Source organism: Acomys minous (genome assembly GCF_964271855.1).
Source record: "Acomys minous genome assembly, chromosome: 16".
NCBI lineage: Eukaryota > Metazoa > Chordata > Mammalia > Rodentia > Muridae > Acomys > Acomys minous.
Genome location: NC_140498.1, coordinates 63,606,330 through 63,623,206, shown reverse-complemented (window position 1 = coordinate 63,623,206; position 16,877 = coordinate 63,606,330). Strand labels below are relative to the sequence as shown.

General features: G+C 41.0%; 1 protein-coding gene across 3 annotated transcripts in view; it reads right to left on the bottom strand.

Annotated features, from left to right (window-relative positions):
- Window positions 1-438: 438 nt before the first annotated feature.
- LOC311585615 (uncharacterized protein) overlaps window positions 439-16,877 on the bottom strand; it is a 167,198-nt gene continuing 150,759 nt past the window's right edge. For 2 of the 3 annotated variants that reach the window (XM_084761026.1, XM_084761028.1), the window contains exons 2-4: window positions 4,217-4,343; window positions 3,952-4,009; window positions 439-2,404 (exon numbers count right to left, since the gene is read on the bottom strand). In XM_084761026.1, coding sequence (XP_084617152.1) covers window positions 1,030-2,404; window positions 3,952-4,009; window positions 4,217-4,343 — 1,560 coding nt within the window. In that variant the 3' untranslated portion in view covers window positions 439-1,029. Of the gene's footprint in view, window positions 2,405-3,951; window positions 4,010-4,216; window positions 4,344-9,592; window positions 9,761-16,877 lie in introns of those variants that run through there. The other variant, XM_084761027.1, reaches the window with a different exon arrangement.

The following is a 16,877-nucleotide window of genomic DNA, read 5'->3' as shown; positions in this document are numbered from 1 at the left end:
TTTTGAAACAGGGTTTCTCTGTGTACTCTTGGCTGTCCTGTACTTGCTTTGTAGACCAGGCTAGCCTCGAACTCAGTGATCCACCTGCCTCTGCCTCCCGAGTGCTGGGATTAAAGGAGTGCACCACCCCGCCCGACTAAATCTTTTTTTAAAAAACGAAATAAAAAATTGTTTAAAACTATTCTAAAGGTAGAATTAAAAATCTTACTCTCTCCACATGTCTGCTATGGGCGAAGAACACATACTCGCATTACACCCCTCACAAGCACACACATACACACATACCAGAAATGTTTCTTTTAGTAAATCTCATTGCTGTTACTTTATCTAGCTTCAACACATAATTCCCTTATGAGGCAATACAGTACTTCAAGATGAAATGCCAAATGAATTAATGGGAACACAGAGATTCATGGCACAGCAAATAAAAAACACATATCTACAGCAAATCAAGCTATGTTGTGAGATACCCAGGTGCTTGCTGAATATACATCATCTCGAACAGATAGGTGGGAACGAAAAGGTTTCATTAACCATATTAAATACATCCATAGACATCTCTCCAGCATGAATTCTATCGTGATCATGAAGGTTAAACAAATGTATAAAGTTTCATCCCATTAAATACAGTCATAGAGTTTCTCTCCAGTATGTGTTCCTTTATGTCTTTGGAGATGACTGATTTGTGAAAGGGCTTTACCATACTGGTTACATTCTTAGGCTTTCTCCCTAGTTGCAGATGAATGCCTTGTAAAAAGGCTTTCTCACATTATTTACATTTGTAGAGTTTCTCTCCAGTATGTGTTCTTTTATGTCTTGGTAGGTGACTATTTTGGGAAAAGGCTTTATCACACTGATTACATTCATAGAGTTTCTCTCCAGTATGTGCTCTTTCATGTAAGAGGAGATACCTGTGTTTTGAAAAGGCTTTATTACATTGTTTCCATTTGTAGGGTTTCTCTCCAATATGTCTTCTTTGATGTCTGTTGAGATGACTGCTTTGTGAGAAGGCTTCATTCATCACACTGGTTACATTCCTAGGGTATGTGTTCTTTGATGTTTCTGGAGATTACCTTGTTGTGAAAAGACTTTACCACACTGGATACATTCATAAGGTTTCTCTCCAGTATGTGTTCTTTGATGTTTCTGGAGAGCATCTCGAAAGGAAAAGGCTTTACCACACTGGAGACATTCATAGGGTTTCTCTCCAGTATGTGTTCTTTGATGTTTCTGAAGAGTACCTTGAAATGAAAAGGCTTTACCACACTGATTACATTCATAGGGTTTCTCTCCAGTGTGCGTTCTTTGATGTTTCTGGAGAGTACCTTGAAGGGAAAAGGCTTTACCACACTGGATACATTCATAGGGCTTCTCTCCAGTATGTGTTCTTTTATGGCTTTGGAGGTTACTGTTTTGGGAAAAGGCTTTACCACACTGATTACACTCATAGGGTTTCTCTCCAGTATGTGTTCTTTTATGTGCCTGGAGATTACCTTGACGTGAAAATGCTTTACCACACTGGTTACATTCATAGGGTTTCTCTCCAGTGTGTGTTCTTTTATGTATCCGGAGACGACTGTGTTGTAAAAAGTATTTACCACATTGGTTACATTCATAGGGTTTCTTTCCACTATGTGTTCTTTCATGGTTTTGTAAATAAATGTTTAGAGAAAAGGCTTTATCACATTGTTTACATTTGTAGAGCTTCTCTCCAGTATGTGTTCTTTTATGTCTTTGTAGGTGACTATTTTGGGTAAAGGCTTTACCACACTGGTTACATTCATAGGGTTTCTCTCCAGTATGTGTTCTTTTATGGTTTTGGAGGCTATTGTTTACTGAAAAGGCTTTACCACACTGATTACACTCATAGGGTTTCTCTCCAGTATGTGTTCTTTTATGTGCCTGGAGATTACCTTGAAGAGAAAAGGCTTTACCACACTGGTTACATTCATAGGGTTTCTCTCCAGTATGTGTTCTTTTGTGTACCCAGAGATGACTGCGTTGTAAAAAGTATTTACCACATTGATTGCATTTATAGGGTTTCTCTCCAGTGTGTGTTCTTTCATGGCTTTGTAAATAAATGTTTAGTAAAAAGGCTTTATCACATTGTTTACATTTGTAGAGCTTCTCTCCAGTATGTGCTCTTTTATGTCTTTGGAGACTACTCTTTTGGGAAAAGGCTTTACCACATTTGTTACAATCATAGGGTCTCTCTCCAGTATGTATTCTTTTATGGATTTGTAGATGAGTGTCTTGTAAAAATGCTTTATCATGTTGATTGCTTTGGTAGAGTTTCTCTTCAGTGTGTGTTCCTTTATGTAATGGGAGACTACTGTGACACGAAAAGGCTTTACCATACTGATTACGTTCACAGGGCTTCTCTCTAGGATGTGTTCTTTCATGCCTGGAAATATAATTGGTACATATGTAAGCTTTACCACATTTAGTACACAAATGTATATTTTCATCTGTATTAATTAATTTTTCATTTGATCTACTTATAAAGCATAATCAGATCTGAAGGCTGAATCACTTTGTTTTTATGCAGTTTTCCATTAATTAGGTACTGTTTTGCATCTTTGAAGATACCTGTGATGGTAAGAGCAATTATTAGATAATTCACATTATAGCATCCTTTTTCTATACGAGGACACTCACATATTTGAGGAAAACTGGAAGAACTCATAGTTTTACCACAGCAATTGTATTAAAATTTTTTTTCCTAACACTGTGAGTCAGACTACATTAGTAAAGTGAACTGGGACAGAGAGAAGAATTTCCACAGTCCTAGCACTCATATAAATGATTCACAGTGTGAGACTGTGGAGTATTCGATGAAAATGGAAAACTAATTACTTGTATTAATTTACTTAATTAGTAGTCCCTACTTTGAGTAGGTTTTCTGACTGGGATCCAAGTTTACAATTTTTAAAATAATTAATTAGTTAATGGAAAATGAAGTATAGATGTGCAGTGTGGCCACTGTCATGCTTTCTGTTTTGCACATGTATTGGATAGCTCAGAATCCAATGGCCTGTGGTGACATATATGAGAACTTCGTCCAGGAAGAGGGGAGTTTGCTAGAACATTCCAAGAAGAGACTCTACAAAGATGTAATACTGTAAACCTACAAGAACATCACTGCTATAGGGTGGTCTTTCACTTTTTAATTAATTAATTAATATCTATCCCATCATTAATTAATTAATAACTATCAATAATGCAAATGTAAATTTGTATGACATTCAGAAAGTGTATCCAAATTGGAGACTACAACATATTTTCTGATTATTCTGGAAGAGAGGGAAGAATATTGCTTCTTTCAGAATCCCTATGCTCACATGGCTTTTATCCTTTTTGACAAATGATATACCTGTTAAAGGAAAAATAACAAATGAAGAATTTACACATTCATTGTTTGACATTTTATTCCTCATAGATACGTAGTATGTGGATGAGGTTTTCTCCAGAGCAACATTCTTGACAATCATAACAGCCCCAGTCATTAACTTAGCAAAGTTACTATATGTAAGTGAGTAACACCTGCTTTACTCTGGACTATTTGCACATCAGAGGATTTTGGACATATATTTATCACCTATTCCGTATGCATACACTTTGCAATATCTGCGTGGTATGAGACTATACAGATTGGCAGTTCTACAACACAGCTCTAACGGGGCTATGCTCCAAATGGTAATATCTGTTATAGGATTTTTCATTGTTTCCTTTCTTAGAAGAATGCCTGGCAAACACAAATCAGATACCTGACATTGAGATATATGGATTTGTGAGTATTTAATAATCATCAGTACGCTTAAGGTAGTGGCTTTTTAATTTTGTTTTTTTGTTTTTTGTTTTTTGTTTTTTTTAGACTTCAGGGACACAATGAAATTTCCTCAGATACATAACAAAAATTCATATTCATATCAGCCTAAACATGAAAATTACCTTTCAAGTCTTCCAAGACTTTGAAAATGTCCAGTCCTATGGTCTTCCCAATTATAGCCTAAAATATGTACAAGAAAAAGTATGATGTATTATTTCAAATTAAGCAAAATTTAAGTTAATATATTCGGTGAAATTACAGCCATGCCTGATTTATTCACCTCCATTATCATCACAGAAGAACAGCAACAACAGCAACAGTGACACCAACTCCAAAATAACAGTTGCCAGCTTGTTTTAAAAAGTGAAAGAAAATTCACTGTCTTACCTATAGCAGCGAGGTTCCAATAGGTCTCCAGCATCACATCTTTGTAGAGATTCTTCTGGGAAGGATCCAGCAAAGCCCACTCCTCCCGAGTGAAGTTCACATGCACATCATCATAGGTCACTGCATCCTATAACACCACAGACATGTGTATAAGACAAAGCATGATAGTGACAACACTGTACATGGATGCTCCATGGACAACATGTTCATATAATTGTGGTGTTTCCCCTACTTATTTTCTGACACGGAAATCCTAATGCAATCACTAAGTCATTTTAGAAAGAAACTGATCAATGAGGTTCATCTCTGTCATTTCTGCACCTTTGGTATGGAAATAAAGAGAGAGAGAAACAAACAGATGAAAAGTACTGAGCACACATCAGAGAAATTATATGAACAAATAGTAACTACAAAAATTGATTGGCAAGCTGGGTGTTTTGTCTCAGGCCTTTAACCCTAGCTCACAAGGCCGAGCCAAAAGTATCTGACTGAATTGGATGCCATCTTGGTCTATGCAACTTATTCAAGGACAGCCAGAGGTACATTTTCTTCCCTGCAAACATCAATCCAATGAACAAGAAAGAAAAGGGAAAAAAAAACAACTCAGGGGGTGTTTACTGAAGTACTACAAAGAATCATCCATACACTCCCGTTATGAAGTCAGCTCTCAGAACCCTGAAGTGCCACAGTTTAATCCGTAACATTCATAATATCTTACTAAAAAGGAATGCATGTTTAAACAGTTATAAATGGACCAATTAATCAAAAAATAAGTTGTAAAAATAACACGGTGGTGCATACCTTTAATCCCAGCACTTGGGAGGCAGAAGCAGGCAGATCCCTGTGAGTTTGAGGCCAGCCTGGTCTACAAAGCCAGTCCAGGATAGCCCGGGCTTCACAGCGAAACCTGGTCTTTATTTATTTATTTATTTATTATTATTTATTTATTTTTTTTTTTTTTTTTGGTTTTTCGAGACTAGGTTTCTCTGTGTAGCCTTGGCCATCCTGGACTCACTTTGTAGACCAGGCTGGCCTCGAACTCACAGCGATTCGCCTGCCTCTGCCTCCCGAGTGCTGGGATTAAAGGCGTGCACCACCACGCCCGGCTTGAAACCTGGTCTTTAAAAACCAAATAAATAAATAAATAAAAAGAAAAAAAAAAGAAAGAATGAAAGAAAGACAGGTTACCTAGGCTTGTATGTGTACAGAAATAAAATAAATACAGACTTCACAGCTTTCATAAATAATAACTCAGAGTGCTGCCTAAACCGTTATAAGTTTCATCCTCTGTCCATCTCTCTGTAAATGGAGGTCATCAGCCCCTCAGGCACCACTGTGAATTCAGGCTAACTGGTGCTGACAAAGAACACATGATGAACAGTAACGGAATTGTCTGCTTCCTGCCACATTTGTTATGGCCCAAGGTACAGAATCTGCCCTATCCACCTGCACCACACCATCCACACCTGAAAAACCTCTGCAGCTCAGCAGCACATTTTGTACCCTGGAACTGAATTCCTCTGAAGCACACCACTGCAGCTGATGGTAGCATAAAGAACAAGAGTCCTAACCAAACATTGCTCAAGGAGGCTTCTCCATCTTCTCATTTATACCAGTTTATAAATTATTGGTAAAAATTCATCACACAAAACTTAATGTAGAATTCAAAGTTCAGAACTTCTAGGAACCAGACCTTCAGCTTTCTACTTTGTCTTCCCACTGCTTAACAGAAAGAGTGCCCGTGTGTGCACACTGACAGGGATCTCATAAGCACGGCAGCTTCATACAGACAGAGCTGCACAGCCTCCGCCATCAGAGGGAATCCACACTCAGGGAAGCTCTTAGGCCAAGGGATTCTGTGCAGGTCACCACACAGAGAAACAGAAACACAGTTTGACTCACAGTCCACCCAGTCCTAGAAAATTGGACACTGGTGGCTAAGCATACCTGCTTTTCCTGGTCTGGGGACAGTGACCCCCCCCACATTCACCATGGCATGGCTTCTGATGTCACTCACACCTTGACGCAGTGAAACTAGAACAGAATCCTGCAAAGTGCCAGCAAGCCACAACCCGCTGGTATTCCTTCCTGAGTGTGACGCCCTCTCAGAGTCCGTCATTAGCTTGAATCAGCCACCTGGGCCTCAGGAAAGGGAGCAGACCCACTACTAGACAGTTAGAGAGCAAGTGACTGAGAGAGCACAGGCCTGCCCAGGTCTGTCCTCTCCCTGGGAGCAAACATAATAATCTGATATATTTGTATTTTAGTAAAGTCTCCCTCTCTGGCAGGGCACCTGCTCAGCTTACAATGCACAGGGTTCCTTATGTGCCGACTCCATTCCAGTCTCAGTGCCCAGTGCAGCCATCTCTACCTCAGAACTGGGAAACCCTGCAGCAGAACGTCATCAAACTCACACAGCAACAACAGCGGAAGGAAAAGTTGGCTATGAATTTGAAAAAAGAATGGTACATGGGAGGTGAATGGGAAAAAAGAAAGGAAAGGACTTGTCTATTCCTAGGTATAGTGGAGGAGAAAGTGTTTTATAGATAAAGAAGAGAGCACACCTGCAGAAAGGGGCACCTGGGACAACCCAGAGTGGACACGACCCTGTGCCATGCATGTGACGAAAGGGAAGAGACTAGAGAGCCAGACAGCCCAGGACAGGAAGTGATAGATGAGAAAGAGCTGGTAAACAAATGGCTGGATTACATCAGGAAGGGCAGCTGGGAGAACAGCAGCCCAAACCCCGGGCTAGAGCAGTGTGTGCCAGCCATACCTTGTAGAAAGGCAGGGACTCATGGATGCTGAGGGAACCTGGTAGCCAAATCTTCTTTGACTTGTTAAATAGGAGCCTCAACCATTCGTCCCAGGATTTGAGTCTCATCAGTACGAAGGAATGAGAAGGTTGAAATGTTTTCATTACTACAATCTCGCAAGTTATTTTAAAATGTTGAAAAAGGCTCTATGGCCCAGGTGTTCCAAGGACTTAGACATATGTAATAGAGCACACCAAGTAGTACTAACACCTTTTCTCTCAGGCTGTTCATTTTCGGAGAGGAAAAATAATATTCCTGTTAGGCACAGCCACATCCTATTAGGCATGGTCCATCCAGATCTTTGGGAGGGCTGAAAAAGTGTAACTACGTAATTTGCCTTACAGAAATAAGTTAAGTTCCTTATCCAGACTCTTGAATGGCCTGGTCTGTGATTCCAAAAGTATAGGAAATTTGAACTGATATTGATCATCTGAAATTGATTACCTGACTACTCACTGCTAAGGTCAAATAATGTCAAAGTAGGAAAGCTACCACGTTCCTTCCTTCCTACATCAGCTTCAAAGGTGGTCAGTGAACTCAACACTCACACGGGTCCCTCTTAACTTGTAACTCTCCCCACACAGCCAGACAGATTGGCCCAGCCTAGGAGCTGCTGGACTGTCTTCCAGGCACTGAGCAGCAGAGGCAGGATAACGTTTTCAAATCAGTTCTCAAAATTACATAGCATGATGCAAACCCATGCTAAAGAGGATACAGCTCCAAACAGAAACACACTTGATAAAAAGTAATGAAATTCTTAATGACTCAGAAATATTGGGGGGAAAGATGCAAAAAAGACATTAGAGCAGTAATGAAGTGACAATAAAATTCAGTATTATCCTCTAAATTGACTTGTGTGTGTGTGTGTGTGTGTGTGTGTGTGTGTGTGTGTGTGTGTGTACTTGAAAAAAACACTTTGAAAAAGCAAGGCCTTCTCTGGTAGACAGAATGGCATTGATTAGATACTATTAGACTTTACCCCTTTGTGCAATGCCAGCTGCTTAGATCTGGAATCTGCCTCTCACATTTACCGCCACTGGCCTGTGTTTCAAGCTGACTTCACTAGATCAATAAGGATTGCACATACCCACAAAAGGCAAGACCAATGATTGGTAATCAATATTCACTGACTCAACTTAAGTTCTTCAAATTATACATCCACTAACCTGGTCTTCAGTCATGTGCTTTAATTAATATATGCAGGGAGATTATAAAATCACTCCCCCTGCCTCAGTCAGGTCTTTCTTCATAACGGTGACTCCAGCAGCTGACTCTCTTAAACTGTAGTCGGTGATCTGGCTACTGCCTACCCTCTCTCACCCTGCAGTGCACACAGTGAACTGTTCCTCCTACTCTGGTCTGAAGGAAGAGCCCAGGCTCCACATGCAAATCCTTTTCTTTTTACTGCAATGGAGAGTTCATTACACGACTCCAATGATTTCTTTTATTGTAATTTTAAAACTGTCAATGAACTGTGGGAAGGATTGTAAGCTTTGTCCCAGGTGAAAGCAGTTTTGGTGGGCTTTACCCCTTGAAAACACCAGGGATACACTGCCTCCCAAGTGCAGGGATTAAAGGCTTGCACCACCACCACCACCCGGCTGAAATCTATCTAGACTTTTATGGGGCACCATGACTTAATATTGGTTGTGACCCTGAAATGCTTGATTAGGGAGCTTGTGAGAGGCCTGCTCGTTGATATGGGGATGGACCTAGTGGGTGGTGGTGATCGGGGTGCTAAATCCTAGGTTATGGTTGGAGCCAAATTTGTGGACAATCATAGTGAACAAATGTGTGTCCTAAGCCGTGCGTGGTGGCCCACGCCTTTAATCCCAGCACTCGCTGTGAGTTCCAGGACAGCCAGGGCTGCACAGGGAAACCCTATCTCAAAACAAACAGAACGTACGTCCTAGCGTCCTAAACCCTAACAGGCCTGGTTAGCATGCTACTTATCTGTGGGCTGATTTAGAGACGGTCCCTTAGCTAAATCCTACTAGGTGTGACCTTCTATCTCCTAAGCACTGGTAACATTTTACATCATAAATCCTCCTCCTTTACATCGGAGCTTGATATTGGAGTGCTACTCAACACATCAGATGCTTTTTACTAGCTTCCCAAAACTAACTGCAAAGGAATCTGACAAGTAAATGTTAAATGCCAAGGGCAGAACTGTAGAAGATACTAGAGAAAGTAAGTCTCTCCTGAGTTTAGCATGCTGCCAAGGAGATTTCTACTTTCAACACGCGCACCCCGCCACCCAGCCACCCAAGTCCCGCCACATCCCGACACCCTCTAACTGTCCCCATCAGCCCTCTACCCGGTCTATCCATCTCCGACTCTCTTCCCCCCTCCGCCCGCAAATGCTTTGTGAAAAGTCACCGCCCATAGTGAAATTATTGCGATGCAGTGGCCAAGTTCATGAAGTGGCTCAGACACAGGACCTTAGAAATGGCGGCATCACCCCTCAGTTCCCACCCAGCCCAAAGAAGGACCAACCACAGCACTTCCTGCTGTTTAGCCCACTACCACACCAAGTTTGAGGCAGCAGCCACACACTCACCATGTTGCGACTTCGGAACTCGCCAGAAATTCCCTCAAAGCACCCAGAGGCTGCGCTCAGACACCTACACACCAAACACTCCTATCTGCTCAGGTATGGAGCAGAACCAGCAGCACGGCACCGGAAGAACCCTCAGCGCAGCACCGGGAGAACCCGCCTCCTCTCCCGACTGAAGGATTCACTTTTGGCTCTGATTGGCCAGTGACTCTTGAGTGGCAGGAGCACGTTCCTTAGGGTTAGAGAGTACTAAATGGACAAGGAATAGTAGTAATTACTGCCTCGCGGTTCCATTCCAGGGCCAGACTTTTTCCGATCTACAGAGATCTGTGTCTCAGCAGCACTTGTGTCTGTCCTTTACCACTTTCCCTATGGAAATAAGGTAGATATCTTGCACAGTCCATTACTCAACCTGAAATGGAGGGAACAACCTGTCTGCAGTTGGAAGGGCGCCAAGGATATTAACAGTTAAGGCGAGATTTTAGGAAACAATGAGATCTATGTTGTGTGGCTTCACACTGGCGTCTGATATACTGCAGCTACTTCACACACGGTGTGTATGAGAAATCCGTGGTAGAAAAAAAGCAAAAGGCCGGGCGTGGTGGCGCACGCCTTTAATCCCAGCACTCGGGAGGCAGAGGCGGGCGGATCGCTGCGAGTTCAAGGCCAGCCTGGTCTGCAAAGCGAGTCCAGGACAGCCAAGGCTAGCATACAGAGACCCTGTCTCAAAACCAACACCCCCCACCCACCCACCCACCCTACCAAAAAAAAGGAAAGAAAGAAAGAAAAAGAGCAAAAAGATGACAAACATTTTGGAGCGCTATTGCTAGCCAGCTCATTTTCCTCAGTGGGAAGGTTAAAAAAAAAAGGTGATTACTGATTACTCACTGATAATGCCAGCTACAGTGAAAGCATGAACTCTCTCACTTTCCTCCTCCCCATCCCTTTCTGTGCTGTGAAGACACCAGCTTCAAGGGTGCTCAGTGAACTCAGTTCCCACACAGGTCACTCTTTCTTATTCTCCAAAAAAAAGCCAGGGAGGTGAGAGGCCCCTCATCCACTGGCCCTTTTCCATTCTCACTGACCTGTCAAGGTGCAGCCTGGAAGAAGTTGCAGAGCAGTCTTCCCAGGCCTGGGCGGCAGATGCAGTATTGGGTGTTCTAAGAAATTATCAAGTACAGAGCATGATTTAAGCCTGAGTGCAGGAGACATTACTCTATACCGAAATACTCAACAACATTTGAGAAAAATGGATAGAAATTCTTAATGACCCAGAAAGATTGGATGTTAAAACAAATATGTGATTAGAGCTGTAATACATTTAAAGAACAAAACATTTAAGGGGTAAAACTAATAATTGACACTTTATAAAGATAAATATAGTTGAAAACATGTATAGGCACACTAACTTTGGCATTAATAAGCGATGAGTGTTGTGAGCTGCTGAGATCTAGAATCCGACACACACAGCTACAGCCAATGGCCTGGGCGTCAAATTCTGAGCTGCCTTCACTATGTCAACCAGAAATGCACATGTATTTATAGGACAGAGCCATGATTGTAAGTTTAATATTCATTACCTCAAACTTACCCTCACCAACTGTACGCCCACCAATCTGTTCTTTCTGCATTGACTTAACATGAATTAATTCACGCTGAGAAATTACAAAATCACGAAACATGCCATGATCTGCTGTTTTTTCACAATGGTGACTCCAGCAGCCGACTGCCTATCCTGTTTCTCTTGCAGTGCACACTACATGATAATGCAGTAATTCTGGTCTGAAGGAAGAAACCATACCCCACATGCCAATTATGTGCTGAGCTTGAGACTATGAGGTGATGTTTTAGTAACTCAATATAAAATGAATTCCAAATAATTGCGTTTTTGAAGGCTACAGTTTTGAAATTATATTATACTCAGGATTCCCTCCTTTTGTTTCCTCAAAATACTCCCGTATGCCCATAGCAATTGTTCATGAATTTTCTCTTCATCTCTTCTGTGTGTATGTATATATTATTTAAATATATGTACAAAAGTGAATAAAGTAATACACGAAAACACATTATAGGTAAAACATGTGGGAAACAATAAAGTGACTAAAGTTAACATAGCAATACCAGTAAGTTATATTATATAATCTCTATCCCAAAAGGAAATGTGGATGTGCAAGCATCCATAACACACTGTAGCCAACAAGTGTGAAACTGAGTCTTCTTCACACACATAGTAACTGTTTATCTCTGCAATATTATGTATGGGCTGCTGTCAGTTAACACAAAATCATCCTGCCCTTACCACTGAAGCACGGAGGTGTTTGACAGTATGTTGCACAATGCTAAAGAAATTTTCGTTAAACTGAGAAACCAAAAAAGTGTAGCAATCCTTTGTCAACACTTTAAACATTACCAAACTTATAAAAAGCTTCCACCAATCCCTGAGGAACCATTTTTTAATGTGGCCTTTTTTGTAAGATATGCTCCATCATGTCTTAAACTCTCATATTATAAGTTGATAGAAATGGTAAAGTTTAGTCACTAGCTAAATATATTGCTGAGTGATCTTAAGTGACATCATCATTTGGACCGTCTTCTTTCTTCACGTGCTTCCATCTTATCTCTTTTTTTTTTTTTTTTTTTTTTTTGTTTTTTGAGACAGGGTTTCTCTGTGTAGTCTTGGCTGTCCTAGACTCGCTTTGTAGTCCAGGCTGGCCTCGAACTCACAGCGATCCGCCTATCTCTGCCTCCCGAGTGCTGGGATTAAAGGCGTGCGCCACCACGCCCGGCCTCATCTTATCTCTTTAAGGGGCCAAAGGACCCAATACTTGCCAGAGCTGCCAACAAAGTCCTATCGGCAGCCCAGGAAAGCCTCTGACAGGAAAACAGAAGGACTGTTTTTAGTACTCAGAAATCAAAATTCAGCATTCCTCAGGTATTTTTGGAGTTGACTTCTGCTTGTTTAAAAGGATCACTCCTTCCTTTATCCACCCCAAAGGGTATCTGGTACTTGATAAGACCAAATACCATGCAACAAACCAAATTCCCCAAGCTGTCTCCCAGGCTGTCCTACACTGAAGAATTCCTGTCCCTGCAACTTGTCCACATAAAACTGACATGGACTTTGCCACCAACTACTGTTTTCTGTATTTGTGAGACATCCACTAGTTTCTATTTTCTTTCTTTCTTTTCGTCTTTTGTTCTTCCTTCCTTTCTTTCTTTCTTTTTGTTTGGTTTGGTTTTTGAGACAGGGTTTCTCTATGTTTTCTTGGCCATCCTGGACTGGCTTTGTAGACTAGGCTGGTCTCAAACTCACAGCAATCAACCTCCCTCTGCCTCCTGAGTGCTGGGATTAAAGGCATGTGCCACCACACCTGGCTCCAGGTTGTATTTTCAAATGAACTTTTCTTTGTCCTGAAAAAGAGAACTAGTTCAGTGATTTTACTACATTTTTTTTTTTACACTTTCCTTGCTGGTAAGAATTCATTCAGATAGAAACTTGGAACCTGTCCAGAACAGGTTCATGATGTGGTATAAATCATTCTAGAGCTCCAGGAGGGCCCGAGTGTTCTGTGGTTTGTTTGTCCTGGTTTGGGTTGAGGTTTTTGTTTTTCTTGTTTTCCTTTGTTTTGTTATTGTACTTTTGGTGATTCAAGTGAAGCGCAAGGCCTGGCTCAACCCACGAAGAAGTCTTGGTGCTGTTCTTCTTCAAATGCCCCAAAGAAGGCCTTGCCTTCCTTCCCACATTTTCTTTAACTATTCCTTTGTTGCAATGGAAATTTGTTGGCAATGTGGTTGAGTTTCATTGGGGCTATCTCTTAGCACAAGACAGGAAAAATTGCTGGGCGGTGGTGGCGCACGCCTTTAATCCCAGCACTTGGGAGGCAGAGGCAGGTGGATCTCTGTGAGTTCAAGGTCAGCCTGGTCTACAATGTGAGTCCAGGGCAGCCAGGACTCCAGAAGAATTTTTAGCTATGTGGTGTTGTTTGTTTTTCCAAATGAAGGGGAGAATTGTTCTTTGAAGGTATGTAAAGTATTGTGTTGGAATTTTGATGGGAATTGAATCTGCACTGAATCTGTAGATTGCTTTTGGAAAGATGGCCTTTTTTTTTTTTTTTTTTTTTTTTTTGGTTTTTCGAGACAGAGTTTCTCTGTGTAGCCTTGGCTGTCCTGGACTTGTTTTGTAGACCAGGCTGGCCTCGAACTCACAGTGATGCACCTGCCTCTGCCTCCCGAGTGCTGGGATTAAAGGCATGTGCCACCACGCTCGGCTAAGATGGCCATTTTAACTATGTTAACCCCACCAATCCATGAGCACGGGAGATCTTTCCATCTTCTGATATCTTCCTCAGTTTCTTTCTTCAGAGACTTTGAAGTTTTTTTCATACAGGTCTTTCACTTGCTTGGTCAGAATTACACCAAGATGCTTCATGGGTTTTGTAGCTACTGTAAAGGTTGTTGTTTCCCTAATTCCTTCTCCACCTGTTTGTCTTTTGTATAAAGGGGGGATACTGATTTTTCAAGTTGATTTTTCATCTGTCCATTTTGCTGAAGGTGTTCGTCAACTGTAGGAGTTCCTGGGTAAATTTTTTGGGGTTACTTATGTATACTATCTTATCGTCTGCTGGCTGTGATACTTTCACATCTTCTTTTCCAATGTGTATGTTTTTGATCTCCCTTAGTTAACTTTTTGCTATAGCTAGGTCTTCAAGTAGGATACTGCAGAGATAATGGAGAGAGTGGACAGCCTTGTCATGTCCTGATTTCAGTGGAATTGATTTAAGTTTCTCTTAACTTAGTTTGTTATTGGATACAGGCTTGCTGTATACTGCCTTTACTATGTATAGGTACTGCCCTGTATCCCTGATCTCTCCAAGACTTTTAACATGAATGGGTGCTGGATTTAGTAAAACGCTTTTTCAGTATTGAAGGAGATGATCATGTGGGTTTTTTCATTCGGTTTGTTTATATGGTGGATTATATTGATGGATTTCCATATATTAAACCATGCCTGCATGCCTGGGAGGAACGCTACATGGTCATGGTGAATGATATCTTTGATATATTCCTGGATTTGGTTTGTGGGTTTTTTATTGAGTATGTTCGCATTAATGTTCATAAGGGAAATTGGTCTGAAATTTCTTTCTTTGTGGGGTCTTTGTGTGGTTTAGGTATCAAGGTGAGTGTGGCCTCATAGGAGTTTCGTAATGTTGCATTTGTTTCTATTTTGTGGAATATTTAGAAGAGAATTAGTATTAGCGCTTCTCTGAAGGTCTGGTATAATTTTGCGCTCAATCAGTCAGGCCCTGGGCTTTTTTATTTGTTGGTAGACTTTTGCTGACTGCTTCTATTTCCTTAAGAAATATAGGACTATTTAATTTGTTTACCTGATTTTGATTGAATTTTCATAATGGGTAGCTATCAATACAATTTCCCATTTCATTTAGATTTTCAAATTTTGTGGCACATAGGCTTTTGAGGTAAGGCCTAATGATTCTTTGGATTTCCTTGGTGTCTGCTTTTATGTCTCCATTTTCCTTTCTGAATTTGTTGATTTAAATATTGCTTCTGTTACCTTGTGAGATATAGGGCAATTTAATTGGTTTACCTAATCTTGATTCAATTTTGCTCATTTGTTGCTATCAAGAAAAATTTCCATTTCATTTAGATTTTCAAATTTTGTGGCATATAGGCTTTGGAAGCAAGCCCTAATTTAGATTTCCTTGGTGTCTGCCATTATGTCTCCCTTTTCATTTCTGATTTTGTTGATTGAGTACTTTCCCTCTGCCTTTTAGTTAGTTTGGCTAAGGGTTTTTGTCTATCTTGTTGATTTTCTCAAAGAACAAGCTCTAGGTTTCCTTGACTTTTTGCATTGTTATCTTTATTTCTGATTTATTGATATCAGCCTTGGGTTTGGTCATTTCTAGTTGTCTACTCCTCATTGGTGTGTCTGCTCTTTAGTCTATGTCTTTTAGGTGTTCTGTTAAATTGCTAATATGAGATATCTACAATTTCTTTATGAAGGTGCTTATTACTATGATATTTGTATTATTATTGCTTTCATTGTGTCCAGACCAAATTAAATTTTTTCTTTTATAAGCAATGTTATGGTCATGGTGTCTCTTCACAGCAATGGAAACTTTAAGACAGAAGCTGGTACCACAGAGTAGGAATTGTAGAGATGGTCATTTAGAAGAAGAAGAAGAAGAAGAAGAAGAAGAAGAAGAAGAAGAAGAAGAAGAAGAAGAAGAAGAAGAAGAAGAAGAAGAAGAAACTATGGAGAAGTGATTTTAAAAGATGTAGTGAAAAAAACTAGTTTTCAAAGTGAGTGTAAGTACTGCTAGGATTTCTAGATTCTAATGTCTATTGTCTCTTTATAATGTGCAAGAAAAGTTGATAAGGAAAGGAGACACAGAACACTAGGACAGATTCACAGATGAAAATTCTCACCTGCCCTGGCCCGCCAGGGTTCGACTAATACTCGGGAGGAGAATTTTCCTGTATAGGGACAGAACAAAAGACACAAAGAAGGGGGTAAGTCTGGATTCTGATCAAACCCCGTTTATTGAGAAATTTCACAGAGGTTTTATAAGGCAGGGGGCAGGGAAGCATATTGCTATGGCAACCCAGCTGTAGGCTATCTCAAGATGGGAGGAATTCCAAGCAGGCCACAACCTTCTGCCACACCGAATTTCTTGCTATCTTTATCTAATCTAACTGTTAAACTACAACAGGGTGGCTCCGTCTAAATCTTATCTTTAGTCTAACTGCTGAACCACGACAGGGTCAGCTGGTTTCTGGTAAATGGCAGACTGCTGGAGAAATAGGAACCTAGGCTCTGACAAGATGCTGAACATTGGCCATATAGCCCGTCCCCTACATCCCCTCCCTCTCTTTATTAAAAGAGGTAGATGGATCCATCATATATGGGTGAGCTTTGGTCCTCAGAGGGAGCAGGCATTAACCAGAGGGGGGAAGCATTGACCTGATCCTCCTAGGACCAGATTGGCCTGCCAAGATGTCTTTTTGAGGAGGAGAGGGAGGTCCTGATCTGCTGTCTGCGGGTGTCCCCAACATACAGTGAATAAGACAGTTTTCGACATCAACCTCTATGCAATCAGGTTTACTTCTCAGGAGAGTTGGACGATCGGGTCCTCCCCCTGCGGTACCTTGTCCCACACCCCTTGCAGGTTCCCATGCCTTATGGCAGGCAATATCTGAGCATATGCCATTCTCACCATGCCAAGAAAGGGGGAATGGAGACACATTAGTGTTCAAGCTCATCATGGCC